Below are 27,480 nucleotides of genomic sequence, written 5' to 3'. Positions count from 1 at the left end.
ACGACTAATCCGTCTAGTGGTAAAAAAAACAAAATTACCTTCCAAACAACCCAATATAATAGAATTAAACATTATGCAGATCTGCACTATTAAAATAAACCGGCAACAAGTTGCTCAACTTTCTCGGCAACATTTAAAATTTTGGTGGTGCCATCTGTTATCATATTTTATTAAAAAATCTTTTTATATTTTAACTATTATAAAATGGCAAAAAGTTAAATTTTGAGGGTAGGGATGAGTTTTATAAAAAATTGCAAATGCTAGTAACAAGTAAAATCTTCATTAAGTCCGACTCTACTGGAGATATACATGACCCTCATTATCTCTACACCCTCTCGACCTTTAACCACCAAAATTTAATAGCATCAATATCCCTTATAAACAAATCTCATAAAATTTCAGAAATTTGCAGCAAAAGGCACAAGAATTATTAAGCTACAAAGTCGGTAAACAAAATCAATCTCCCGACACATAACACACACCACAAAACATCCATATATACATAGAAAAAACTTCCAACTTCTGTGCATTTGTTGACATTTCAAGGTCCCGAGTCCAAAAATGTAAAAATCTTTGGGGGTCATTCTGATCGATCACTAAATTTTCCCCTCTGTTATATATAACAGCTGGAAAAATAAAATGTAAATATAAACTAAAATAAATGAATCAAAGATTAGTATAGAATAATATTCCATTTTTGAAGTAAATATTTAGTTTATGAAAATGCTTAATCTGAAGTCAGTTTAAAAAATAAAATGAAGTAAATAATAATAATAATGAATACTTTTCAAAGTGTATGTAAAAGAGAAGTATTTTTCCACTAAAAATACATAATTTATGTCAACATAGTTCTAAAAATATATCACTGCCTTGACAAATAGAATTATTACCTTGCTACATATGTAAATTATAGTCTTATTCGGCTTTACTATGATTCTGGTATATCTAGTCAAATTATTTATTAACATTATTTGTCTTAAGTTGGGAAGATATGAAAAATAATGAGATATGATACAACGAAAACTCTAAAAATAAAATGGGAATTAATTATTTAAACATTTTTCTAGCAATATTTAGTGTAATTTCTACTTTATCTAATAAACTACATTAATAAAATAAATATCGGAACAGTAACATATTATGGTAAATCACGTACATGTGGATTTTTAACAGAATTCCGAAGTCATGCATTTGGTAATAAAGCCTACATTATATCTTTCCTTATGAGAATATTATGGGGAAAGTTTTCCTATTAAATTTTTTAAAAATTATTAATATATTAAATACCTTAAAACTTAATAAACATCTATATTTTGTTATATGCTGTTTTGAAATACAAAATGATAGAAGCAAGAACTATTGTAAACACAGAACCTTAATGATTTGTCAAATTATAACAAGTTATTAATGGTTATAAAATTAATTAATGATCAGAATAATTTAACAGTAAAGCTAGGCATTATCACTAACTATTGAACAATTTAAATTAAATGGATTTAGCAACAACTGGAAGAGCCCAGAGCGGTATTTAAACCATAACTTATAAATTTCAATACAAAATTAATTAATTTATGAAGAAAAATCGAGATTCAAGTATCATGCTTACTGAACAATTAAATTATTCTAACTAGTAATTATCTTTAGAGCCAATCAATAACTCCGCATAATTCAATGAATTACCAATATTAGATAATAATAATCAGGATGGCATTACCAATAGGCTATTGAAGTTACTATAAATACTATAATAGTAATGGCAAATCTTTTCCAAAGATAGGTCATATATTTAATTTGAGTTATTAAATAACAATAAACTCTATTAGTTACATGAAAACAAAATATTAATGTACTATAACAATAACAAATACTTTGTTTAATGGAAAATCTGTCGTTTATTGCATGATAATTTTTCTATCTGAGGTTTACCTTAAAGATTTTTCGTGCCAACTTCACGACCTTTTCACACTACAAATGAAAATTTTGAAATCTATCAAACATTCTTTTATAATTTTTAAAAACTTAACACTTTCTAAACATTTAATGTAGGTACCTTGAAATAGTCATGCAGATTATAGGTTTATCTTCACTGTACTATAATGTGGCAAGGTAACAAAACTAAACTAATGAATGCAATCGTATAGAAAACCAAGCCAGAATTTTATATTAATAACCAAATAAAGCATTGAATAATAATGAATCCAGCATTAGTGATTATTAAACCTAAAGAATAATTTAATATAAACTAGCACATAAAGTTTTAAATGCACAAAACATTTATCTGGCATATTGCAGTTAACATATACATTTAACTATTGTAGAATAATTTTTAATGTGTAAACAATTAAATTTTCTTATCCTTTCGTCTTTCTTTGTTCATATTACATATAAATTCTCTAAAAAGATTACATCATAATCTAAAAATTAACCTCTAAACAATCATTCTGTATTTGATTACAGGTTGTAGTATCATAAAAAAAAAAAGAACAATGCAAACTACATGCATCATTACCTCTAAATTGCTGAATGAATGAATACAAACAATTACCACACAAATAAGAATATCAGTGTAAAATCACTTACATCTGTTGTGTGGGAACAGATTAATTTTAATTATTTTTAATTAACCTTGTACCTATTAATTTTACAATATAATTATGTTGGATTACCCTGTAAGCTGAATTATTTAAATGTACTATGTGTATTAATCCTTCTATACAATTTTTTCTTATAGAAATAAACTCTATTACTTAGAATAAACAATTCTTTTTATATAAAACCATAAGGAATTTATAAAAATAAAAGATTATTTTCTTTTAAGATCTACAAATGTTTAACAATAATAAATAAACTGATAATTATCAACGAATGTTGGAGCCATGTGGAAAAAAGTTACGTAGACATTAATTTATGGTTAATTGACTCGTAATGATCTCACAGTGCGTCACTACTGTCCTGTATATAATATTGTATTCTAACTATATTCTGCTAACATTGATAAGAACCACAAACTAACAGCAGGATACATTTAAAATTATCTATTTAATCTATTTTACTTTTTAGCTTAATTTTATTTATGATTCATATTCAGTAAGCCAAAGACTAGAGTGGCTATCTCTGAAGCACTGTAGACCTGGAGACTATTTGTTGAGTGACAAGCACTTGCACTCTACTTATCAGGTGACTATAGTTGTGGCCTATTGTCACCTGATTAACAGCTTTATCTCAATCTTTCCTCAGTGAGCCTGAGTAAGGAAAAAAATCAGACAACCTAAATATGTCCTAAAAATAGAATTAAAACTATGCTTTATAATTAATCACCAACTAATTAAATACACATTAATATATTCTAAATACTGTTTAGCATTGAAATTAAAGTTTAAACCTTGAACTCTCTAATGTCCGTAATCACAATCAAGGATCAAGTGTTCAAGTTAGAAGTTAATCTCAACAATTTGCAATTAAGATTAAAGTTTATTGAAGAAAACTTTTAGGATAAAATGAGTGATGATAGCCTTTCAGCACACATTTATTGTTCGTCTCTTATCTTCTGTGTCATCTATTTTTGTTCATAATGTAGCTATTTAGGATTTTATGTTGCTATCCTTTTCATGAACCGAGTTAATTATGTCCGAAATGCATTTGAATTTGCATATAAGAGGGTAGTTTATCGAAATGACAATTCTAAAGTGTTATTTTTTTTATAAAAATAATAAGCATATTCAGCAAGGATATAATTACATTAACATAAAGCCTATCAACCAATCAAAACTAACAAATTTCCCCCATAAAAGAATATTTATATGTAATAAACGTTTTCTTTACTAGTGATAGACCTACTAAAAACATTTTAAGCATTTTAGATTCCAAATAAATAAAAACAGCAAACCAAATTAAAAAAAATTAATTAAAGCAAAAATATGGCCGTTAAATCGGCCAAACCGTTTGAAATATTAAAAATAGTTGAACGGTAAAATAAATGTCATTTGAATGTAGGTCAAGATCGTAAAGAATAGCACTCAAATCCAAAAAAGCAGTTACTAAATTAGGATATTTCTTTAGTAGAGGTGTTATTATTTGTGCAGTTACATAAGAGATACATACCCGTAGCTACGAAGGATTACGAGGTGGCTAAGCCCTCTTTAGCTTAGTCAATAGTGCATATATGAAATATATAATATGATTTCATTTTCATCACAAACTTAGGCTATTGTTATTTATTTTCACGCAGCTAATAGGCCTAGTTTTAATAAAAATATATTAATATCTAACTTTAAAGTATATACATATACATAACAATGTTTTGGTCCACTTGGGACCTTCTTCAGGTTGGTTAAGAATTAAATTTACCATGTAATAAACAAGCAAATCTCAGTCAGTTGTAAAAAGAAAATTTACTAATAATTTTAACAATGTTACACTGAATTCATAAAGTTGAATTTTATTTAAACATAATTTTAAATAATTGTTTCGGTAAAAAGTAAACTAAATCTTAGGAAAATTTTTCTAAAAAGTTAACAAATATGATGTCACTTAACACTTTAAACTACAATAAAAAATAAAAAAACAAGAGTAGGCCTACACTCGTCTTTTTCTATTCGGGAATTGAAATACGAAACATTAGAAACAGAACATGAAAATAAAATGTAATTTTAAAACAAATTTGAGTTAGTAAAAGCATCATTCTATCTCCCTCATAAATCGGATTCATCGGTTTGAATCCAGGTTGAATCCTTGAAATTTTCACAGTAGTTTAACAAGATACATTAGATTTCATCTCTTACCACCCGGCCGTCACTATTACAAGCACGGTTGAGCCCATAATGGATACGAAAGAACAATTTCTTATGGTCCACAAGAGGTAAAGCGAGACTATTTATGCTATTTTATATTTAATTTTTCTTCCCTCAATTCCAGCAATCTAATAATAGTAACTATAAAAGTTTTTGAATGGAGTTTGAGTCGATTTAAAATGTAAATGGAAAAAGGCGTAGATAATTTGAATTTTAGTCTACGATTTTCATATTGATTGCTTCTGATGACAAAGCAAATAGTTTCGTAAACATTTAACATTAATTAAATACGTTGTTTCGAATGGCGTTTTATTGTTATGTTAATATTCTTTATACCTGTTATGCAAGTTCACGATTTTATATTCCACAGTATAGTTTAGAAAACAAGAGAGAATTTCATCACAGGATATTGAAAATGAACCATTAAACAAATAAAAATGACCTTGGAATAAAAGTAAAACAAAGTATAGGTTAAAAAAAGACGCTAATTGCTTTCCTTTCTTAATGACAAAGTTCATTTCTTGTAAAACTAAAAAGCAACAAAAAGAATGCATAAAATTGTAATTTTATTTGTTTTTTAATTCAAAATAAACTCATTTTTAAAAGCTCAGTTTTAAATAGAAAAAGATGGAAGAAAAATGAATAATTAGTATAAGAAGAAATAAAGATAATAAATTATACTAAGATGCACTAATAAGATATATTTCAGTAATAAGCTATATAATTCAATCTAAATAAATTATTTGTAAAAAATGCTAAACCCCTTCTTTGCATTTATATATATATTGTATATATAATCTTGTATTAAATAAATAAAGTATAATTATCTCTCATCAAGATACAGCAAAGAATACTAAATGAGAAAATATAACTAATTTTTTATTGACAAAATTCAATCTGGTATTAATATTAAAAATAGTACCAAGCACTGTTCTATTTATCCTCAGTACTTGTTATTAAAATATGTACAGTTACAATACATATACACAAACAAACACATTGCTAGTGCTACAAATACGCACTATACTTCTATTTATCATTAACTAGTCACATTGGGAGAGTGTTAAAAACAATGGCCTTAGAAACAAAAATATACATTTATTGACCTGAAGTATTTACAATTATAAAACTGCAAAATATAAAAAAAAAATTGCTCTTAAGACAAGAGGGGGTGAGCTTAAGGGGTGTATACCGTACTGTATTTTTTCTAGGATGTCAAAGTATATTTGTGCCAAATTCAGTGCGAATGTGTTGAATGGTATAGAAGTGTCTATCTGACATACATATATATTTTGACTTTTATATATATTTATATATAGAGAGAGAGAGAGAAATAAAAAAGCATAATTTCTTGTTAACTTTAAAACTACATTTGCTTCCTAATTTCCATCCTAAGATCAAGGTTCACTTCTACTTATTTTAACATTCAAGTAATGTGTATCAAATTTCCTTTAATAAAACTATCTTTCATACACTTATTTTTAAGTTTACAAAATTAAAAAAGAAAAATTTCATATTAAAATAATAAGATACATAATTACCAGCAATGCCATTTAATATACGATAAGTCCATAATGTCTTTGGTAATTTCACGTTAATAATTTCTGAAAGTTGAACGTAAAAAAACACATTTCATTTTATTATATTTCTCTCATTGAATAAGTAAACCTTTCAATAATTTGTATCATGAAAATAATCATTTTTTCCTCATTTGGAATTGCTAATATATAAAAAAATAATTGTTAAATGTGACTTTTATTAAAGATTTTACCAAATAATGTTAAAAGTTAATCATTTGCCATTATTTTAGACATAACAGAATATAATATTTACATTCTGTTATATTATATTATGACTTTATTTGAATAATTTGTATACAAAAAGCTATATATAGCTGTACTTATCGTCATTTTAAACTATACTTATCTTTTAAATAAAATTTTATCAAGAATCGTAAGTTATCAAGCTCAAGGTAGAGATTGCTTTCCGTTCCTTACAGATTCGGAACAAAAATGATATTTTTTTAACGAGTTCCGCAACGTGAAATCAAATAAAAACCGCATAAAAATTGGCAATTTTTCTCTGTAGAAGTATCAGAAATGTTTGCAATAAGGCTACAGTTAAATAGATATAAGCAAATTTTCCAAACAGGATAATAAATATAAAATATAAAAATGAGAGATAGCCCTTAACAATAGAAGTTTCATTTCTATATTCTTAATTTTATTTTAGTAATTAATAAAATAAAAACTCTTACTCATTTCTTTTAAAGGCAATTCAACTATCTAGTACAGCGGTTCCCAATCTTTTTGGACCTAAGATACTTAAACGATCGTAAGGTTACGGCATGCTATTAAATATTACGAAACTGGCAAACGAAGCTCTCCCTAATACCTTTTCTACACAATATCTGGTGTGGTAGCTGATGAATACGTAGATTTAGTATGTCTCTCTTTAATCCGAATTAGTAAAAACGGTAGACTTTCTCTCAGCTATTAGGTTAGGTACTCCTTTATTGCAAATCACAAATGCATTTCGGGCCTGTATGAGCCCCTCTTCAGTGTAAATGCTCATAAGACAGAGTAACGCTTTTCTAATTGTATGACACTCACAATGATATTTTATATAATCCAAAAAAAAACATGAATGTGTATTGAATGACACTATTACACAGGTACAATTAAAAACCTGTAAGGTATTTAAAACCGTATCGTGTACTTTAAGATGTTATCAGAATACATCATGTTTCCATTACAGTTTATCATATTTGTTAATGTTATTGTTGTAACATATGATTTTTCTGACTTATGATGTTAGGTATCTCTCCTTTTAAAAAACCTCTGTCATATTTTTTTACAACCAATAATGGCCTTTTTCTTTATTTTTTTATATTTATCCAGTCTTACAATTCTCACCGTCATATGGCACTCTTAATACACTCTTTTTGACACTCTTTTTATTAAGGTATTAAGAGTCTCGTATGAAGGTGCAAAGGAAAACCACACACAAGCGAGAAGCGAGAAATTTCATTGGCGAGAACGAATTTCTAGTTCTCTCACATAACTGACAGGGTTTGATATTTATCACGTCTCGCCTCTTCTCGCCACATATTCTCACTCGCTCGCATCTGCATAGTCGCACCCTTAGAATGGCACCACGACCCGCCGGTGGGGAGCTGTCAATCTAGTGAATATTTCATATTAAACAAGAAAATGATACTCAACAAATTTACCACTCATCACTCAATTTCACTCATTCACAACAGCATGACCATAAGGAAGACATCAATATAGTGGTCGAATGCAAGCCCGCCACAGTATTACATGAAGCAACTGCCGTAGCCGGAAACGAAGTAAAGTTTTCCCAAAAAAAAAAAAAGAAAAACCTTTTTTTATATACGCAATCATCACGACTTCCGTATTAGTCACAAGAATCTCAAGTGGCGGTGTGTGGTAAAAAAAACTGAAGTTACCGCACTTATAAACAGACACAGAATGCCGCACGGCTCGAGCATCACCCACATGCGAAACACGAAACTGGAATGACACATCCATTCACAAGCCTTCTAAGAAGTAGAATTTCATAATATGACATTCACTGAGCATTTTCCTAAGGACAAAGGAAGCTTTACTCTCAAAATATCATGAAATGAAGCTAATTAGTTTTGTCTGTGAAATTTAAATGGACTCCCAATACTTTGCAATGGATCACAGTGCTTACCCACATGTAATAATGCATAAATGATAAGTTTTGGTTCGTTAGAGTGTATAATGTGATAAATGATTAATAAAATAGATTTTATAACACTTAAAATCATAAATATACATCTTGTTTACAGATTATAAAAGTGCTTACCTTATCAACAGCTAGGGATTTCCCTATGATAGCAACACATGTCTAATAATATCAAACGAGTTATTAACAATAATTAGTAAACATGTGACGTTCTAACTGAATCCATTTCGTAGATAATATTGTTGATTCATCATTCGGCACTCTTCCAACTTCTCCTTCGCCACTAACCAGTTGACTGGATAATGGTCGTCTGGCTTTACTGAAAATTCGTTAGATCTGTCGATTGTCGTCTGCCTTCCGGGAAAATTCGGTAGACGATCGTCTGCTGTTTCGTATAATTCGTTAAATCTGGGGAATTTTAATTTATTAATTAAAGAGTTTTACCTTATTTTAACTGTAAATTAATTTATAAATTATAAATTTAAATATTTTATTTAGGTTTTTTTATTTTAATAAAAATAATTGTTTTGGAAAGTAACCGGCTTCGGGATCAAAATTTTTGAAAATTTTAAAATTAATTATAAAACTTTTGATGTAGTTATTATATTATTATTCTATATCCTGGTCTTTAAATAAAAAATGTGATGTATAATTACATGTTTTTCCTAAGTTTTTTTTTTTAAAGACTAAACGTATGAGATAATTTTGGAGCGTGCGAAAAGTCTGTTCGATATTGCTCCAGTGCACACAGTTCAAAATGAGAGTATATCGAACGTTATCGAGCAGCTTTTCTGAACGTTCATAAATTACCTTATTCCTTTACTCATTTATGATAATCAAGAAAAAGTTGAAATTATATGTCAAATTTTTTTATTAAAAATAATTAAATTTTCGAATCTTATTCTATAAGCGACTTTTACTAATCACGACATTTTTAATTTAAAAATTTTTAAAACTTCTGTAAGTGCACTTCCACTTCTGGAAGGGCGGAAGAACACTGAAAGAATTTTTTCAGGCCCATATTGTGTTCGGTCAGACTCACAACGGGACCAGCAGGTGACTTGACAAACTCGGAATAGGCCACCAGTGAATAATTCCTGAATTCGATCCCGAGTCCCTCAGCGAAATAAACGAACGCCTTAGATGCAGCGTTCGGAATTGTTTATATTTAGAAAAAGAAAGATTTTTTTTAATATTTCCCCAAATGAGATTTTCGGTATTCTGCTAGAGAAAATTCGATTATTTTTTTATTGTTCCACGTCCTTTCTTCATGCTGGTTAACCCCATTTCGGGTCAAGCTCTCCTGTAATGAAGGCAAATGTAACCGGTTGTAAAACTTGTAATGTGCTGGTATCTCGCATTAACTATTCAATTAATTAGCGTATTTCATTGTAACAAAAAGTGCAGAAAATTTTCGTTTAAATCTCGAATACTAGCACCATTCATTACAAATTTTATTGTTTGAATTAGGTCAAAAATGGCGGCCCATTACATCTTTCTATCAAAGAGCGATAAGATAAATTATAAATTTCAAATATGATACTCTGTGGACATAAAAGGCCTTTCTCTTAATTTTACACGTTCATTCAGGCCCCAGATAGGGATAGCCTGATGATAAGAGAGGGACTTTACAAATCTAGATCAAAATTTCTGAACCGATCACACCTAGCATCCTGATTTTTCAGAATTTATCCCAATGTAATCTCTGAGATGGCCGGATGGCCGAGCGGTTAAGTTGACAACCTACAGTTTCGGGGATTCCGGATCGAATCAGGACGGGTCAAAAAATCTAGGAATTTTTCGAGTAGTGGTTCCATCCGAATATGTCGGCTTCCGCTCTTCACTATCATGCCGACCAAGTGTGAATCTTTCCGAATATATAATAGGCTTGCTAACAAAGGACATTTATATTTATCATTAAATTTTATTCCGCGGATGTGCTCCATGAATCTTGTTTAGAGTTCCCGCTTGGTTTTACCTATATAAATTTGTGGTACTGTACATTGCAGCTGCACTCTAACTTATAAACAATATTGCTTTTGTTCCATATTCCATTTTAAAACCCTTTTCCCCTATGAACACTATGAACGCATTTTTTTTTTTTTTTTGCTAGCCCATTATAAGTTTGACAAGTCCCACAGTGGGGGCTGGGTGATGGGAAACGGGTCCCGACAAATCTGAACGGGTCACCCTCATAAATTCTTAGGGTTTGCTGATCCGCCAGGATCCTATTCCGGAGTCCCATATAAGCTCTCGACGGCACTCTCAAAAGCCACTCATTCTCATATTTCTTGAGGCTTCAGTTTATAAAAAATCGTAGAGTAGTTAATTTTTTAAATATTACAATTTGACAAAAATAAAGGTATTTTTAGTATTCAAAGATTTAATAAATTAGTAATTTGTAACAAATGTTTTTGGGGCCTTTGAAAACATGAAGATTTGTGCCGGAGACTGGCCGAACTTACGATGAGTATGATAAAAAGGCTTTTCAGTGTCACAGAGCGGAATGAGATAAAAATGAAAAAAAGTGTGAACAACAGCTAAATGGCCTGATTTCCTCTCTGTAAAAGCAGGCAAGTGTTTAAGTCTTACAAGCGTTATTGTCGGTGCACACAATAAAACGAATAGCAATAAGTGGTTTTATATGCGAGATTTTTACTAATCATTTTATAGCTCTTTTTCTATAACTTTTGTCGCCGTGTGGGCCTCTTTTAGTAAACCCATTATAGATTTGGCCAGGCCCACAATTAGACGGCAGAGTGGTGAGGAATAGGGCCCGACATAGTTAGATGAACCGCCCCAATATATTCTTGGTTTTTCGACCTGCATATAGAGAAACGAACGATATCAATAGTAAGATAGAGAGCAGCTACCTTTATAATACTGTACTGTATATGCAATCTGAACGCATAACAATAGACGTTTTATAAATATAAAAAGATAAATATATCGTTGTATCCTCTTCATTTTACTTTTGTACAGATTGAGATGACGTCACACGAAAAAGCTTTTTCTTAGGAGAAACTGAAGCATCTCTGATAAAAGATGAATCATTAAGCTTATCGACAGGAAAAAGGTTTCGAATATTTTGAAAATGTCATCTGATTCATTTCCTGATCATCTCTAACGTGATTAACTTATTGAATTGAGTGAGGAAACAATTCTCTGGATTTAAGAACACGTTCAAAGAACTGGAAGGAAGCGTATTGCAGAATAGGAAACATTCTTAGATAACACAACAGAAACTATAAAAGGCATGACACTATAAATTTGTAATGTAGGTTTTTGTACAATTTCACTTTCTAACTGAACATTTGTACGTTATCATGATCCTATAATCGTCATGAATCCTATAATGGATGCTGCTATGCAACAAAACCGGACATATCCAGAACAGGTTTGGTTCGGTTTGATGGAATAAAGAAATGCAATACAAGGAGATCTGCCTAGGATATCATCCAGAAAGAACTTCATATTGTAAACTTGTTGCTATTTAGGTTTTATACACGCGAAGAAAACCTGGAAAATCCCACGCGACCAGTCCCTGGAATTTCCCAAGCCAGCTCATTGGTGAGCCATATCCGCCAGGCTTACTGTGGGGCAATCTGGTGAGGGAAGGAACTCGATATACCTGGACGAACCATTTCCGAAAAATTTCAGGAGTTTTTCGACCTGTCCGGATTCGTTCTTTGGTATCTCAGAGCACTCGGCCCACCAGTAGCCGGTTACCGATCACCTTAACGGCAGACGGCCGGATAGTCGAGAATTTAAGGCGCAATCTTATAGCTCTGAGGTCCTGGGTTCGAATTCATTTGGTCAAAAATCTCGAATAAGTTTTCATGGACAATCCGTTCCAAATGTTTCAGGCCCCGTCCCTTACTATCAGTTTATAGATGGCCGAGTGGCAGACTACCAATCTGGAGGCCCGGGAACAAATCCGGACGAGCCGAAAACCTCAGGAATTTTTCGAGGGTAAACCATTCGGATATATCCGACACCGTCCCTCACCGCCAGGCCTGGCCGAATTCCCGATGGAATTGATTAAAAGGATCTGTTGGTGCTGCTCATAGAGTGAAGTAAATAAATAAATAAATATAACACGTCTATTCTAATTCAAAAGTTTAAGGTAATAGAAATGTCCCTAAAAATTATAAAAGTAAATTTTAAGTATTATTATTATTATTATTTAATTTGTTATACAAATAAATAAATAAAAATTTTATTTCTCAGTTGATAAAAATTTCTCAGGTGGCGCTGACGAATCGAAAAACGTGTGTTATGTGATGCTCGTTATGGTAAGATGCGAAATTGAAACTTTACGCGATAAAAATGTCTAATTTTATATATATAATATATATAGTTTTATATTTTAGTTTAAATACATCCGAAATGATTTCTCCACCGAGTAAAGAACGTCCTATCTGGCTGTCCATCATCGTTTTAATGTTTCACAAACGAATCATGGTGAAAGTCATGAGATTGGGTTTGTCATTATGCATGATGACTAAATTCGAACGTTTGGGTCTTATATGCTTATTGCTTTCTGCTATTTTCTAAATACTTAATTAAAATGTGAGTGTTTGTACTTTAAACAAGAGCATCACCGCCCTAACTTGGCCATAATGATATTCAAGGATTAATTTTATTCCCTTCTACAACATCAAGCATCCTGGAATGGGTTTTAAATGTATTTTTGTACCAAAAAAAGAGTCTTAATTACAGCTTTTATTTTATTTTAAAAGACATTCCTACTGTTTAACATATGATAATGTTTTAAAACAACTTAAAGCATTGAATGTAACATGGATTTTCTGTATAATTATACCAGATATATTGCATTTTGACAGCTTCAATCACTCAAGGTTGACAAGACAGTTTATTTATATCTTTCAACAACTTGTTTTACCTGTTTTATATATTCTGAATGCTTTCTATGATTCATACATTGTTATTTAGGGGTTAAATTTGTGATTAAAGTCTACTATAACCGTTAAATATATATAATTTTTCTAAATTTTGTTATCAGGTATGAATGATTATACTTGTCATTTAACCTATACTACCTGATATATTTTAATGTACTATTACTCTTTGATTAAGAGTTCAGTCTGCTGATACCATTTATCAGATTAAAGTTCTATTCTTTCACATTACACTTAAAAAATTATTTATATATGGAGTGTATAACTTAAATGTATTATTTTGTAAATATAAACAAGATATACATGTTAATTGTCACTTAAATTTAATGTGTAAATTATTAATATCCTTATGATTAAATGTATAATTTGCTTGTTTAAGATGGACATAAATCTAGTTTTTATACTGATAAAAAATATGTTGAAATTCGTGTAAATATGCTGTATATTTAATAAACCTCAAATCATTATCACTTGTTTATATTCATTATTGCTTGATAACTACAACATGTATACACACATTGACGTTTATATATCCGGTCGAAGGGTTTAATCTGTATTAAAATAATAAAATATGTTTATAAATGCTTAAACTTATGCAACGTGTTACCTAAATACTGATTTTTTTTAAGGAAAGAAAAAAAATATTTATGTAAAAAACAAGTGGAAAAATCGTTTAGAAATTTTCGTTGTTAATTTTAGAAAATTAGAAATAATATTTAAATAAAATTAAGTTATTAAATTAAATTTAGTCACAAAATACAATTAAAAAATGGCCGATTGATTGTCAACGCTTACAGTATATTGTCCCGTGGTGCCATCTATCGATAATTTTTGTAATTAGCTAGAAACTTTAATGGTGCCGTGCTTTAAATAAAATATGATCGTCGTTTATTTATATTATGTAGTCCGCTTGTATCTCCGTGACGTTCTCTCCTACGTCATTAATTTCTTCCACCCAGCTCCCAAATTTCTGTCTTGTTCGAGAGTAGAGACAATATTGTCTCCGACCTCGTATTTTCTGTTTAAATTAATTTGATTTATTGTAATTGTTCCTTAATTTTGCTCATAGAACACCGTAAACACCAAATATTCCTTTAAATGTGAAAAAAAAATTGAGTTTAAGAACGTTCGGAAACTCGTAGAGTTAATGAACGCTCTACTTTCAGAACCATGAATAAATTATACGTGTACGGCGTTCATAAATTCTGCACCAGTGTAACTGGTTTAACGCGTGTAGAATTCTCGAACAACAACGATTTCAATCGCGAGCGACCTCACGCAAAATCGCAATTTTTTTTTTCTTTTCATTTTAGGAGAAAATCTAAGCCAAGGCGTGTTTACGATTGCGATTGTTATATAAAACAATCGCTTTCTTTACTACTATTCTGCTGACAATTTGCAATTGTTTTACCGTGCCGTAAACTATCGAATCACAAAATTACTTACGTTCGAAACGTTCAAAAAACGAGCCTCAAAAAATCAATCGCGATTAGTTACATGTTACTTAATTTCTCGCTTGCGATTGCGCTACAGTTTTCTCGCTTTAGCCTCATCGCAAACGGTAAGATTAAGGATTTTCTTTTTTTTTGTGTCTTTCTCCGTTACGTAAACATACGAAACAATTAAAAAAAAACAACTCACCTGTGCTGAAACTTAAATTCGCAAATCGTAAGCGTTAAATCGCACAAATCTCGTCTAAAAGTACATCTCTCGCCGGCGCAGCGATAGCGATTGAATTACTGAAAAATTTTATTAAAAATTTCCAAGAGTCGGACGGAAAATTTCGAATTAATTAATTGCGAACAAATTAGCGATTCGTAAACGTTGTCGCGACTGTAATAATCCGGACAATTTTCTGTGTTAGCGATTACAGTGGCGACGATAGTTTTCCGCCTCGTGTACGTGTAAATTTCATGCCATTAAGCTGCGAGTCGCTATGTGAGACAATTAAATAGCTAAATCGCTACCGTGTTATCGAGCGATTTAGCTAATTTACTATTGTACTTTAGAGGTTGCACGTCTGATCCCACTGTCCGTAAATTCTACTAGCGATAACTTTAAGCAATCAAACTTTGCAAATTATGCAAACAACATTAACGTCGATCGTAAAAAATTCTGTGATTCTTTCCAACTTTTCTAATCCTTTAATCGCGTTATCTCGACATACTTTTATTATTATTATTTTAAATTGTTTGTTTGTTTGTCTGGCCGAACCCAATTAGAATTATATAAATATAAGGATTAAAAGAGGAAAAAAATAAGGAGATTTACTTTTTCTTAAACGGGCAATTTCTTCTCTATGAGAAATTGTACTGGATCCTAACTGGTGCTGAAGTAATGCAATAACTTTTTCTAGTGTTATCTTTCTTCCTGGTATTCTTTTCTGTTCATCTCGCAATTGATTTTTGTGTTTATTTCGCTGTTTTTTTTTCTTCTTTTCTTGTGAGTTTGTGCATCAGATTTTTACATTTTTGAAGAGAAATGCAAGAAATTTGTGCGTTTTTTATCTGTTCGTGTTTGGTGGGGGTTTGTACACTTTCGAGCTTAATAACACCCGTGCCTTTTGTCGAATATGTCTGAAATTTTGCAGGGAGGTTTGCATATTAGGTGGATTGATGCTATTAAATTTCGGCAGTTAAAGGTCGAGAGAGTGGGGAGATAGAGGGGTATCTGCCATATCTCTAGTGAGTCGGACTTAAGATTTTACTCATTTCCATCTGCAAAATTTACCACTTTATAATTATTAATAATATAAAAAGCTTTTTTTGTTTAAAATAAAATCTCAAAACAGATGGCGCCACGCACAATTTTATAGTTTGACTGGGAAAGTTATGCAACTGGTTGCCGGATTTTTCTCTATCTGTGTTCAAATGTGTAATCGCAATCTTTGTATTTGGCATTCTTCTACACTTTCGCTATTTTTTTTTTGACAGTTTCTCGCCTCGCAGCGTCTCTTTTCCCCTCTCCATTTCTTCCACGTCGCCTTCTATCAAAACAGGAATTTGTAAATTAGCAAAACGTTCCAGTTTCGAACACTGACATTTCCAACACTTCACGTGAGCTCGAGTATTATTACATTAACGTCACCTTAACGTAAGAGATAACTTTTTATCGCCCAAATTATGTTTAACATCGGCTTAATGAGAAGTTTTACGAGTTTTAATAGTTGAAGATGACATTAACAATAAGGTAAACGTGGGCATTTTATATTAAACAGCTGCAACACCGTCGTAAAACTACCGAAAAGTCGGATGGAGCGTAAAATTTTACTGCTTTACCGATTAGATACGTTGTTTGTTTCCGTAATAACTACCCAAAATCGTGGTTGCAATTGACGATCGAAACCGTCAATTTTTACACTAATAATCGACTAAATTCATTAATTTAATTTAAACTTCCGAAGCTCGTTATACCTATTCTACGGATCGATCAATATCTATCGATCAGGGGATGATTAATAACGATACACACGTACACAATATAAACTTAAGAGTAAAAATGTGTAATATAATTCGACAATTATAAGCGTGTAGTATATGTAAATCGAAGGAAAATCGATTATGTTGTATGCCCGTTCCGGTATTGAACACTTAAAATTGGATGTTTTTTTTTTTTTGTTTTTGCTTTGTTTCTTCCCGGTATGGTTGTTCGTGATAAAATATTTAAAGTTGAAATGCAAGAATAAATTTCATTGCCGGATAAGTTTAAAAATAACCATTCTTTTAACAGATGTAAACGTCTTAAAAATGAAACTGTGCGTTTTTCTCCAGTTTAATTAAGATAAACACGCGATCCATTTTTACGAGTACGCGTGAGATCAGACCTTGATGCACCATCTGTAACTATAAAACTGTTTTATTCCAACGTACACTATACATTGGCATCCATACAAACTATCCAAATCAATTTTTTTTTTTTTTCGATTCTTTCGAATTTGTTTCGTTATTTTTCAACATTTAACACGGTATATAACGATAATTTTATATACATTCTCTCTCTCTGGTAGGACAAAATATTGGAAAAGGTCGCTATTCGTTAGCGATTCCACAAAATACATCTTCATCAAACGATAAAGTGTCGTATTTTTTTATTATTTTTTTTAATTTTTATAAACATTCCTTGATATGGTTTCCATCCGTTTTTTTTTTATATTTCATGATATACAATTTACTTATTTACTCTTCAAGACATCATTTTTCTCTCTTATAAAATTATACCTGCGTGTACCAATAGCAGATGCACATACACTTACTTGTATTTTGTACTCGTGGGATATGACAGAGTAAGAGATGATAAACTGGAAATTTTCTTGTGTTGTTTGTGTGTGTGTGTATGTGTGAGTTCGTATATGTGTGTAGTGTTTGTGTGATAACTAAGTAAAGCATGTGCATTCTATTGTGTTAGAGTGTGTGCGAAAAACACTAATAAATATATGTAAAAAAAAAAGAGAAAAAAATACCTGAAGTCACGATTATGACACGTGGCAGTTGTTAATTATAGTGTTAACCGCCATTGTTATTGCCGTGTTCTCCTCATTACTCCACTTCTAGTATTCCTTCTTGTGTTTAAAGGACGATGGATAAGATAGGGTAATTTGGGAAGATATATTTGCTTTTAGTATCGCAGATTTTTGCGTTTATCTACCCCTCATGATGTGCAAACGCGATACACTATTAACAGAGATCTGCGTTCTCCGAGGCAGATTAACTCAACAGACGAATCGACGAAGGATTCGCTATCCTCTTCATTCTTGATGCAAATAGTTTAAAACGTAATGCAGTACTAAATCGTAGCAATACTTGTATTCAGTCTGAAAAAAAAGGTTAGAAATAGGATTATGGAAGGGATATTCCCAGTTTTTTTTTGTAAATATTTGTAGGCGTCTAACCATATTCTCCACCAGCTGAGGACGATGACGTCTTACTGTTCTGACTGCTCCGAATACGTCTACTTCGTTGTGTTCTATCACCTGTTCGATAGCGAAACTAGCCGCGCAGTAAACACCGCATCTTGTTTTACCGTTTCTAAAATAAAAAAACGAAAAATTATATGACGATTCCGTGACGTAAAATAATCATCTTTTATGAAAACTTACGTGGACACCACCACTACGGGGCCATAACTCGTTCTCTGTCTCCATCTCTCCACCATATTCATCACCTCAACTATAGCATTGGTCGACGTAGGGACTTTATGACCGGGTGGCCAACATGTGATTTGAAACAACTGTGTCGTTTTTGTATCCCCTTTCACTCCGGCCATCAATTCCGTTAAAGAAACGACCTGGAAATACATAAAATTGTACATAAAAACTGAAGATTGTAAGAGAAGAATCTGTTTCTTATACAGTTTTAAATCAGACCAATGGAAAACAGTGTTTTATATTATAAAAGGAAATGGGCATCATTCTGCGTTGGATAGTAAAGTGGGCATTAGATTTTTTTTTAGACCTCACGAAGCAGTCAAATTTGTTATGTGAATCCGAGAGCACTTGGATTTAAGTTTAGTTGCTAAAGATGGGCGAGGAGGGGAAACATTTTTATCAAACTGATGGAAAATAAATGGAGTAAAATCGTGTAAACGTTGTTGAAAAACTTTCAAATTTACTTTATAGTCTCCGAATTTTTTATTTACACTTTTTAGAGAATAAAGGCAATTTGAATTTTTCACGAATACTAAAATTGTGCTCGAGAAAACAGGAGAAAATGTTTACGGCACATGCAAACGTTAGAGTTAAAAAAGATGGATGAAACCATTTTCGAGTTCGTTAATTTGAAATTTTACATATTCGCATTTGTAAAATAACATGTTTTAAAATAATACAGCCAAACTCCCTTATTACGTTAACGATTTACGCGAAGTCGCGTTAATACGAAGTAAATTTGCCGTCCGTAGACGAGGAAGGATAGGCATTTCAATGTTAATTTCGTTAATACAGAAGTGCCAGTTATCAAGTCCTTTCGGCTTTGCATCAACGGGGTTCGACTGTGAATAAATTTACTTACCTTTTTAGTAACTCGATATATCCAAGATTTAATATTCGAATAGTGATTAAACGATACGACGTCAATAGTGAAGACTGGACCAAATTTCTTCCTCTTTTCTCTCTCCCCTGGCCAAAACATTGGATAGTTCTGGTAAAGGAATATTGATACTGATAAGTAAAGATCAGTTTATCGATTATAAATAAACAGAAAGAAATTTATTCAGCTTACGTTAGACGGAGGAGGATTTGCTAGTAGTACGATGCAGCTACAATCATGGTCGTACACAAGAGACCAGAAATCGGGTACGGTCCTCAATGCGGGCCATTCGGTAACAATAAATTCTCTAGCCCTCAAATAACCCTTTAAAATAGTATAGAAGGTAAATATTAGTCTTTCGTCTTTAAAAGTGTTCAATAAAAGCAGATTACACTCATAAAGTGGGGGATCAACTGCCGAGTTATTTAATATCGATCTCGAGACGAAAAATATTTCTTTTTGATGTTATGCGCATTTGCGTGACGCGAAGTTCGTGAAGCGATGATATCAAAATCGTAGTGAAGTGTATCAAATCAAATTTTTTATACTCGAGTAACAACGATGTAGATAAGAAAAAGGAAGGAAAAAAAAATGGAAATTTAGCTAGCAAAGTAGTTCACGTGTACGGAAGAAGATATTTAATACCCCTTCGAATAGAGATCGTTCGAAAAATGACCACTCCAAGATTTTACATATTTAAACTCCGAGGACTTTGAAACGTCGAGAAATGCAAAAATAATTGGGGCTTTTTCCCTGTTTGTATGGATGCTAGTGTGCGATGGGAACACGATTTTGTTCGCCCACTTCGAAGCTTAATAACTTCCGTGCCTTTTGTCGAAAATTTCTGAAATTTTGCGAGGAGGTTTGCATATTAGGGAGTTTGATGCTATTAAATTTTGGTGATTAAAGGTCGAGGCGGTTAGAAGATAGAGAAGGTCGTGTGTCGTATCTCGAGTGGACATTTTTAACATTTGCAATGTTTTTTTTTTTTTTTTTTAAACTCACGTCTACTCTTAAAATTAATCCTTTTGTCTAATAATTAATAATGTAAAAGTGTTTTTAATAAAACCTCACAATAGATGGAGCCGCACACAATTTTAACTTTTTTGCCAGGAAATTTGTTGGATTTTTTGAAGTGAAAATTGATAATATAAGGCTTGTAGAATATGAAAGTTTGAAAATATTTACCGCTTCTTCTGATGTTAGGTTCATAAAAGCAAAGTCCTACTATGTCAACAAGTCAGTGAAACTCTTAACGAATATCAAACAGCGGGTTCTATTCTCGACTTACTGATAGAAAGACGTAAACTTGAGTTATATAAAAGAGTAGAATATGAATGCGTGAGGATGTGGAAGTGTTTAAATGCACGATTTATTCAAGAAAATATATCACACGCGTTATTAAAGTGAAAGAAATAGCGAGCCTCATCCCGGAGGGTAAAAATAAATTTAGATCTTCAAAACATAAATTTACTTAGTAGAAGAGGATAATGTAAATGAGTAGCTCTTAGGATATTTTTTTTTTTGCGATATGTTAGTAATGAACAGAGCTTACAGTAGCGATAAAGTTTATTGTAAGTGGAAAATAAATAGGTTAGTGTGCAATTACAAGTAGGGATTCCGTAAAATCTTTTCGAGAGAATCGTAAAATGTCTAATAAAAGTTTATAGATAACTTACATCAACAAAGACTGCGTTGATATAATCGGTTGTTTCATTACTTTGGAATGTAGTCAAATAAGGTCGGAAATTGTCCGCTGCAAAATAAAATAAGAATAGGATAACGGCATTAAAAAAGAAAAGAGGGAAATTGAAAACAAATTTTAAGTCATATGTTAAATGCATTACTCCCCAACGATTTGTTGTATGATTTAACCAGTAATTTAATTTTACTTAATGTAATTATTTTAATAGAGTTGGCCTAAATGTCATGTCTTGATGCCCACTCGAATATTTTTCATTTAAACTAAGTACTTTTTAACGGAAAAAAAATTACTTTTCTGTGATAAACAATAACATAAAATCATTTTCTTTTTTTTCCTATATTAAATGGAGGAAAACTTTTTTATTTTTAGATAATAGAACGTAATTACTTTAATATTGAGTTGTTCGACGTTAAGTGAACATAAAAATAACAATTTTTTAACATTAAATGATAACACTTACGCGGTACCGTAGTTATATCTCGATTCTTATCTCTGTTCTCTATCCTGTGCCCTCCAGCACAATCTCCAATGGTAAATTTGGAGATTTTCTTAACGATTTTCTGGAAATCGGAAAAGAAAAGAAAAAATATTAATATGCCTTTAACCCATTACAGCTTATAAATAGCAACTATACTATTTTTTTTATTTTTATTTTTGACGAAAATAAAAGAAACATTACGTTATATTCTCTCTGATATTCGTTCTGTCTAGTTATTGGACTCTTTATAGATTTTTGCTTCATTCTCTGAGTTAATTCGCTCACAGGAAACCAGGTTATACCATATTCGTGAGCCTCCATCAAAACCTCATAAATGAATCTATAATGCTCCTACAAATAGTAACGAACAACGGTTTAAAAAAAATGGCGGCGTGTGTTTAGTTTGCTTATAACAACTGCGTGACGATACTTACGACGCTCTCTACCATTCCTTTTCGTGCTTGTCTCAACCTTTTAGTATAATTAAACACGTCGTACATACCATCTTCTTCTGCTAATTCCAAATTGGCATCGATACAGATGTATGTACCAGTTCTAGCGCATCCATCGCTGCAAACCCGGTTAAACTTTATAAGAGATTAACTATTACTCGAATTATAACTCATAGTTAACAAACCTTACTTGCAATGTACCACGACAGGTCCCATAGCGGTATGTTGGTTCATGTAAAGGCGAACAATCCTTCGAAATTCTAGAAGAGTAGTTGAAAAGGGGCATGTATGAGATGGCCAGTTAGTAAAGTGTAACTGGTGGATTTCCCTTTCTTCTTCCCCCTGTTTAATTAAAATATATAAAGTTAATTTTAAAAATATGAATGTAAAATAATTAAAATATTTGTCTTAACCTTTTTTAATCTGAATTTTCTAGTCCAGAAACTGGCTGCCATATCTTCTTTTATCAAATGAACCTCTACGTCTCCGTATGTTTCCGGATGTTCTGCATCCATGGGCCAATACTGTACACACATCACCTATAAGATAAATTTTAGAGGAGAAAAACGCTTTAAAAGTCTGTGAAGGATATAAATTAAGAATTTAATTCATAACATTCTAAGCATATTGCAAAAATTAACGAAGGACAAACGAACAGAAACAGTGGGAACTTATAGGGGCTTGTAATTTGAAAACTGCAACCCAATAAAGAACAAACTCTAGAAAAATCATATAAAGTGAACGCATAAAACCCATAAATACCATTTTCCATTACAATTTTATTACATTATATTGTTTATTAAACAAAAACTAACTGATGTTTGGCCCATAATTACATATAAATAAATGATCAGGATTATATTGAACAATAAAAAATTAATTACTAGAATGTATATAATTTATTTGATACAGAAAAGAAAAGAAAAGAAATGTTAAAATAAGTTATAAAATCCTGATCATAAAGTTATGATCAGCATTCTCTAATTTATAGAATCACGAACGTAACGTTTCTGTATCCTGGATAAATTTTGCAAAACTTCAAAACTAAAACAGGATTTTTAAAAAATTAATATTGCAAATTAAACAATTATTATGTAAGCTACAACAATTTTAAGAAACCGAATTCATTCGCACGCATCAAATTCTTCTATAAATATTTATCAAGAATCTGTTCGCATCAAAGGTAGGGGAGAACGGGTCATTTCCCCCACACGAATCAGGCCTTCTAACGAAGGTCGAAAGAGTTTTGGAAGTTAGAACCTTATAATTAATTCCGTAAGAAGTGTCGGAAATTTCTATTCTTTTCCTCATACATTAGTACGGCAAATTACACGATATAAGCTATTGTCACTCTTGCTTAAGGAATAATTATGATAGTGGGAGCGTAACCGTCTCCCTCCCCCACTTGGAAAAGTTGCAGCGGACACCCTTGGTTCGCATTCATTAATAAACTTACCTTAATAAAATCAAAAACTTTAGTTAACATGATGATAATGTAAGTATTCTTCTCCCAAACCATCCTCCAGAAATCAGCTGTCGTTTCATCACTTGGACCTGAGAAAATATCGCATTAAAATTAATAAGACGTAAGAGAAAATTTCATTTTCTTTTCTTTTATTAACAGAGTAAACACATTTACATCAGAAGAATGTATATATATATATATATATTTATATTTAAAAATTTCCTACTCTGTTGCCAAGTTAAAAATTAAACAGCAGCAACAACAACAGAAAAATGTAATTTATATTTTAATAACAATAAAATAAAAAGATGTATATAAATTCAAGCACACAGATACATTTATTTAAATTTTTTTTTTTTGTTTTTAAGAAAACGAAACACACAACAATTTTAAGAAAGAGAAAAAATACAACGAAAGATTTGTAAATATTCAATAAAAACAAAGAGAGGAATGAGATTAGAAAATAATATTTTCTATAAATAAATACAATGTATATATATATATATAATTTATTTATTTACCTTGTGTAGCGATATATGCGTTTGGTTTTAATATACCCTAAAAATAGACAATAATTTAATTAATTCAGCAAGAGATTTCACAAAAAAAAAGAAAAAAAAATCTGCATTTTTCCCCCTCTTATTAATGAATGTCCCATCGCTCTACTCACGTCTATGTACGATGCATTTATATAATCGGAATCAGGAACACCAGGTAAATTTTCCAGAACAACACGATTGTAATCATCTAAAATATTAATTAAAACATTAATTTAGTTACGATAATTACTTGTAATTACTGTTTCATTTTCTGATTATGTTATAAATTCAAACAGCGAAATGCGATATCGTCGAATTGTAATTAGTTTAAGAAGAGGAAGAGGGAGAATATTTACAATTGACTCAACGAAAATAACAAAAATTATCGTAAATTATTAATTTAAAAACAGCTTATTAGAATGATAATTTATGTTGCAGTGATAGGGTGGGAGGAATAAAATAACTTCAAGTTTCTAATCTTGCGTGCTAGTGAGAATTCCGTGTTATAAATGTTTTTTTTTAAGTGCTATTCGTTTAATCATTTCTAATCTATAATCATCATTCTGCCAGAATATTTTGTTGCGAGCTGTTTTAATAATTCATAGCCATAAATATTCTACTGGAAACTTCTGATACCAAAATTATATTATCAATCGATATCTGACATATTGCCGTTGATGGAATTTACTGTACTGTACATAAATGTAAGAACATTATTAGAAATTTTGTAGATGATCCGACGTCAATAATAATAATAATAATAATAATAAAGTGCCTTTGTTATTAACCAATTTATTTTTATCAGGATCAGGAAGAGCAAACGGGACACTTGTCCCTTTCTGGAATCGAGTAAAAAATTCCACAACTCAATAAAGTGTTGGGTCCAGGTGAATTTGAATTAGGAGGCCTCCCAAGTATAGTATTGACTTCAGGCATTTTTTCTTCGAGGAATGTTTCGGGAGAAATATTTTCCTATAAATGATTGATTTGGGCTCCCCTTCTGTTAGTGGAAGCCATAGTCAATTATCCTTTCTGCATATAGGATAACGGGCCACTGCCACAACTTATAACCTTACGGCTTCGACCATAAGACACGTGAAAACCCCCTAAAAATTTAATTTGCTTCCTCCCCCTGGTAAATTTTCTCCTGACGCTCAGGCTCAGGACTAAATTTAATAACAACAGTCATCATTTGTTTCTTTTATCATAACTTACACCCCATATTCAGCATTACTTACACGGTATGTAGAATAAGGCCTCGTATTTAGATTATAAATGAAACAAAGCCAAAACGAACAGAGAAACTAGCGAAAATTTCTCGAATACATGTATTATTTCCGTGCCAAATCCGTGTCACCAACACTTAAAGGAATAAAGTATGTCCCACGGCTTAAAAGAAGAAAAAAAAAATCAAATGAAAATCGTACTGTCGCCAATCTGCTCCATTTGTGTCATCACTAAACCGTACATAAGTCAATAACAAATACCTTCTAGCTTATCGCATTTATAATAATTCTTTATCAAATAATCCACGCACTATTTGATGTATACCACTAAATTCTCATCAATTAAAATGTATCAAATATCTTTACTTTTTATTGATACTGAAACGTTGTTTCATACACCAGACTTGTTTCATTCGTGTGATCCAATTACGATACATTCTAACTACTGAATGAGTCAATGACGATGCATCTCGCTAATTTGTTAGTAGAGGTTTCTTTAAAATCCTTTTTTCTTTTTCATCAACCGGATTCATTCTTTCGTGTACCGAATTTCGCTTGAATTACTTCACAGAAATCTCTTACAGACTTACTCTAAACGAGAATTTCTACTTAATATTCGTGATTTATTTACAGGTCGTAGCGTACTTAAAGCAATTTTTAACCATTTTCTCCGTGTTCAATAGCTAATTAGTAATAATTGTTGCCAACGAAATATTGATCTGAAGCGCTTAAATTCGTTTATTTTACGTCAGGAACGTGTCTAGAAGTAACATGTTATTATTTGTTTAAAATTAATCAACGTCTGAGCTATTTATTATTAGAATAATCGTAAAGATCTTCGTAAGTTTACGTGTGGATTTTTTTTATGAATCGATAGTTTCATTTTAACATTAAGTTTCTTATTCTCTTGTAATATTTTACTTTAAATCAAAGCATAATTAGTATTCAAATTAGTAATATATGAAATGCAAATATTATTCATTATATTCATTTCATTTACAAGCGTATGTAATTCCATATAGGCCCGTGAATATATTATTTAGAGTGAAAATTATAGATTTATTCAAAGAAGATATTTTTATAAATTAAAAATTAATTAGTAAATGATTAAGATTGGAGTTTCGTCCTGGTCGATATTTTCGAATGAAAAAAGTATAAGAAAATAAAGAATATTTTCCCAATTAATTAATGTTAGGAAAGGAGTTACATTTACTTTAATTAGTAAAAGACAGTAAAAAATATCAAGAGAAAAATGTTTAAAAACGACTAAAAGCATAACAAAATGCATGAAAAATGACTGCAACATAACAATTTATGTTATATTATAAGTCTATTCTATAGAGCATACGTTATTACGCTGTATAAAAACTAGAAACTATCAGTTCGGTAGAAGCTTTATTGATGATAAGTTCTTATGCTCTATAAAATATATGAACTTCGCTACACGATGGACAATAATACTGAAAGATAGGAGTAGAAATTCTTACATTTCAGTACATTTTCATATATTTTATGCCAATTCTTTAGACTAGCACACTTTTGTTATGCTCTATAAAACGAACTTACAACGTTAAACTATTGTGTAACCGTTGTGTAATTGCATGTAAGTGTTGCGTATGTTTACAGAATTTCGTTAAATGACTATAAAAATATAAAAATACTTACATGGTAGAAGTTTTTTATGTGAATTTTTAATTTCATTGGCTTCTTTACTAGCATGCCTGATGCTGTGAGATTCTCCTTTGGTTGCAACCTATCAAAATTTAATTAATGAAAACACGTTATGAATACATCATCATCACTGAAGAGAAGAAAAACAAAAAATAAATAAAAATTCGTTTTCTTGCAACAGGATATTAATAACCAGAAAAATGTAATAAAAACATCATTAATAATTCAAAACATAAATCTGTTTCGTAAGATAAATAATAATAATAATAATAATGCATTTCTCCTGAAATTATCTCTTCTCTGCAGAGCAGAGATGTATTGTAAAATGATACCTTTTTGAGGGGTGAGATAAATTACTCCCAATTTCTTTTTGTTTTAATTATAAATAAATGAACGTATTCTAAATTTTAAATTGTACTATTATACAATTTGAAATATTTCTCGCATTAGGATACTTGCCAATTTATAAAGTCC

General features: G+C 31.0%; 2 protein-coding genes and 1 long non-coding RNA gene across 3 annotated transcripts in view; 1 reads left to right on the top strand and 2 right to left on the bottom strand.

Annotated features, from left to right (window-relative positions):
- The window catches only part of LOC111626871 (protein disabled-like), a 47,293-nt gene extending 38,410 nt beyond the window's left edge, over window positions 1-8,883 (bottom strand). Inside the window, exon 1 of the mRNA XM_023370394.1 lies at window positions 8,646-8,883. The gene's annotated coding sequence lies outside the window, so the exon portion shown is untranslated. The remainder of the gene's footprint in view (window positions 1-8,645) is intronic.
- Window positions 8,884-12,777: 3,894 nt separating this feature from the next.
- Window positions 12,778-13,914, top strand: LOC111626864. Its single transcript, XR_002756941.1, has 2 exons — window positions 12,778-12,820; window positions 12,899-13,914. It is a non-coding gene; the product is annotated as an uncharacterized LOC111626864 (long non-coding RNA).
- A 3,112-nt stretch (window positions 13,915-17,026) lies between these two features.
- The window catches only part of LOC111626856 (receptor-type tyrosine-protein phosphatase kappa-like), a 35,093-nt gene continuing 24,639 nt past the window's right edge, over window positions 17,027-27,480 (bottom strand). The window contains exons 2-16 of the mRNA XM_023370380.1: window positions 27,001-27,088; window positions 24,241-24,317; window positions 24,092-24,128; window positions 23,562-23,659; window positions 22,519-22,644; window positions 22,296-22,447; window positions 22,088-22,223; window positions 21,855-22,004; window positions 21,636-21,735; window positions 21,150-21,226; window positions 19,663-19,794; window positions 19,453-19,581; window positions 18,543-18,730; window positions 18,336-18,471; window positions 17,027-18,257 (exon numbers count right to left, since the gene is read on the bottom strand). Of these exons, the coding sequence (XP_023226148.1) occupies window positions 18,192-18,257; window positions 18,336-18,471; window positions 18,543-18,730; window positions 19,453-19,581; window positions 19,663-19,794; window positions 21,150-21,226; window positions 21,636-21,735; window positions 21,855-22,004; window positions 22,088-22,223; window positions 22,296-22,447; window positions 22,519-22,644; window positions 23,562-23,659; window positions 24,092-24,128; window positions 24,241-24,317; window positions 27,001-27,088 (1,692 nt within the window). The 3' untranslated portion in view covers window positions 17,027-18,191. The remainder of the gene's footprint in view (window positions 18,258-18,335; window positions 18,472-18,542; window positions 18,731-19,452; window positions 19,582-19,662; window positions 19,795-21,149; window positions 21,227-21,635; window positions 21,736-21,854; window positions 22,005-22,087; window positions 22,224-22,295; window positions 22,448-22,518; window positions 22,645-23,561; window positions 23,660-24,091; window positions 24,129-24,240; window positions 24,318-27,000; window positions 27,089-27,480) is intronic.

The sequence above is a fragment of the Centruroides sculpturatus genome, unplaced genomic scaffold, assembly GCF_000671375.1.
Source record: "Centruroides sculpturatus isolate CEXI.00-Female unplaced genomic scaffold, Cexi_2.0 scaffold547, whole genome shotgun sequence".
Taxonomy (NCBI): domain Eukaryota; kingdom Metazoa; phylum Arthropoda; class Arachnida; order Scorpiones; family Buthidae; genus Centruroides; species Centruroides sculpturatus.
Note: the sequence above shows the minus strand (reverse complement) of the source record. Positions and strands in the feature narration are given on the sequence as shown.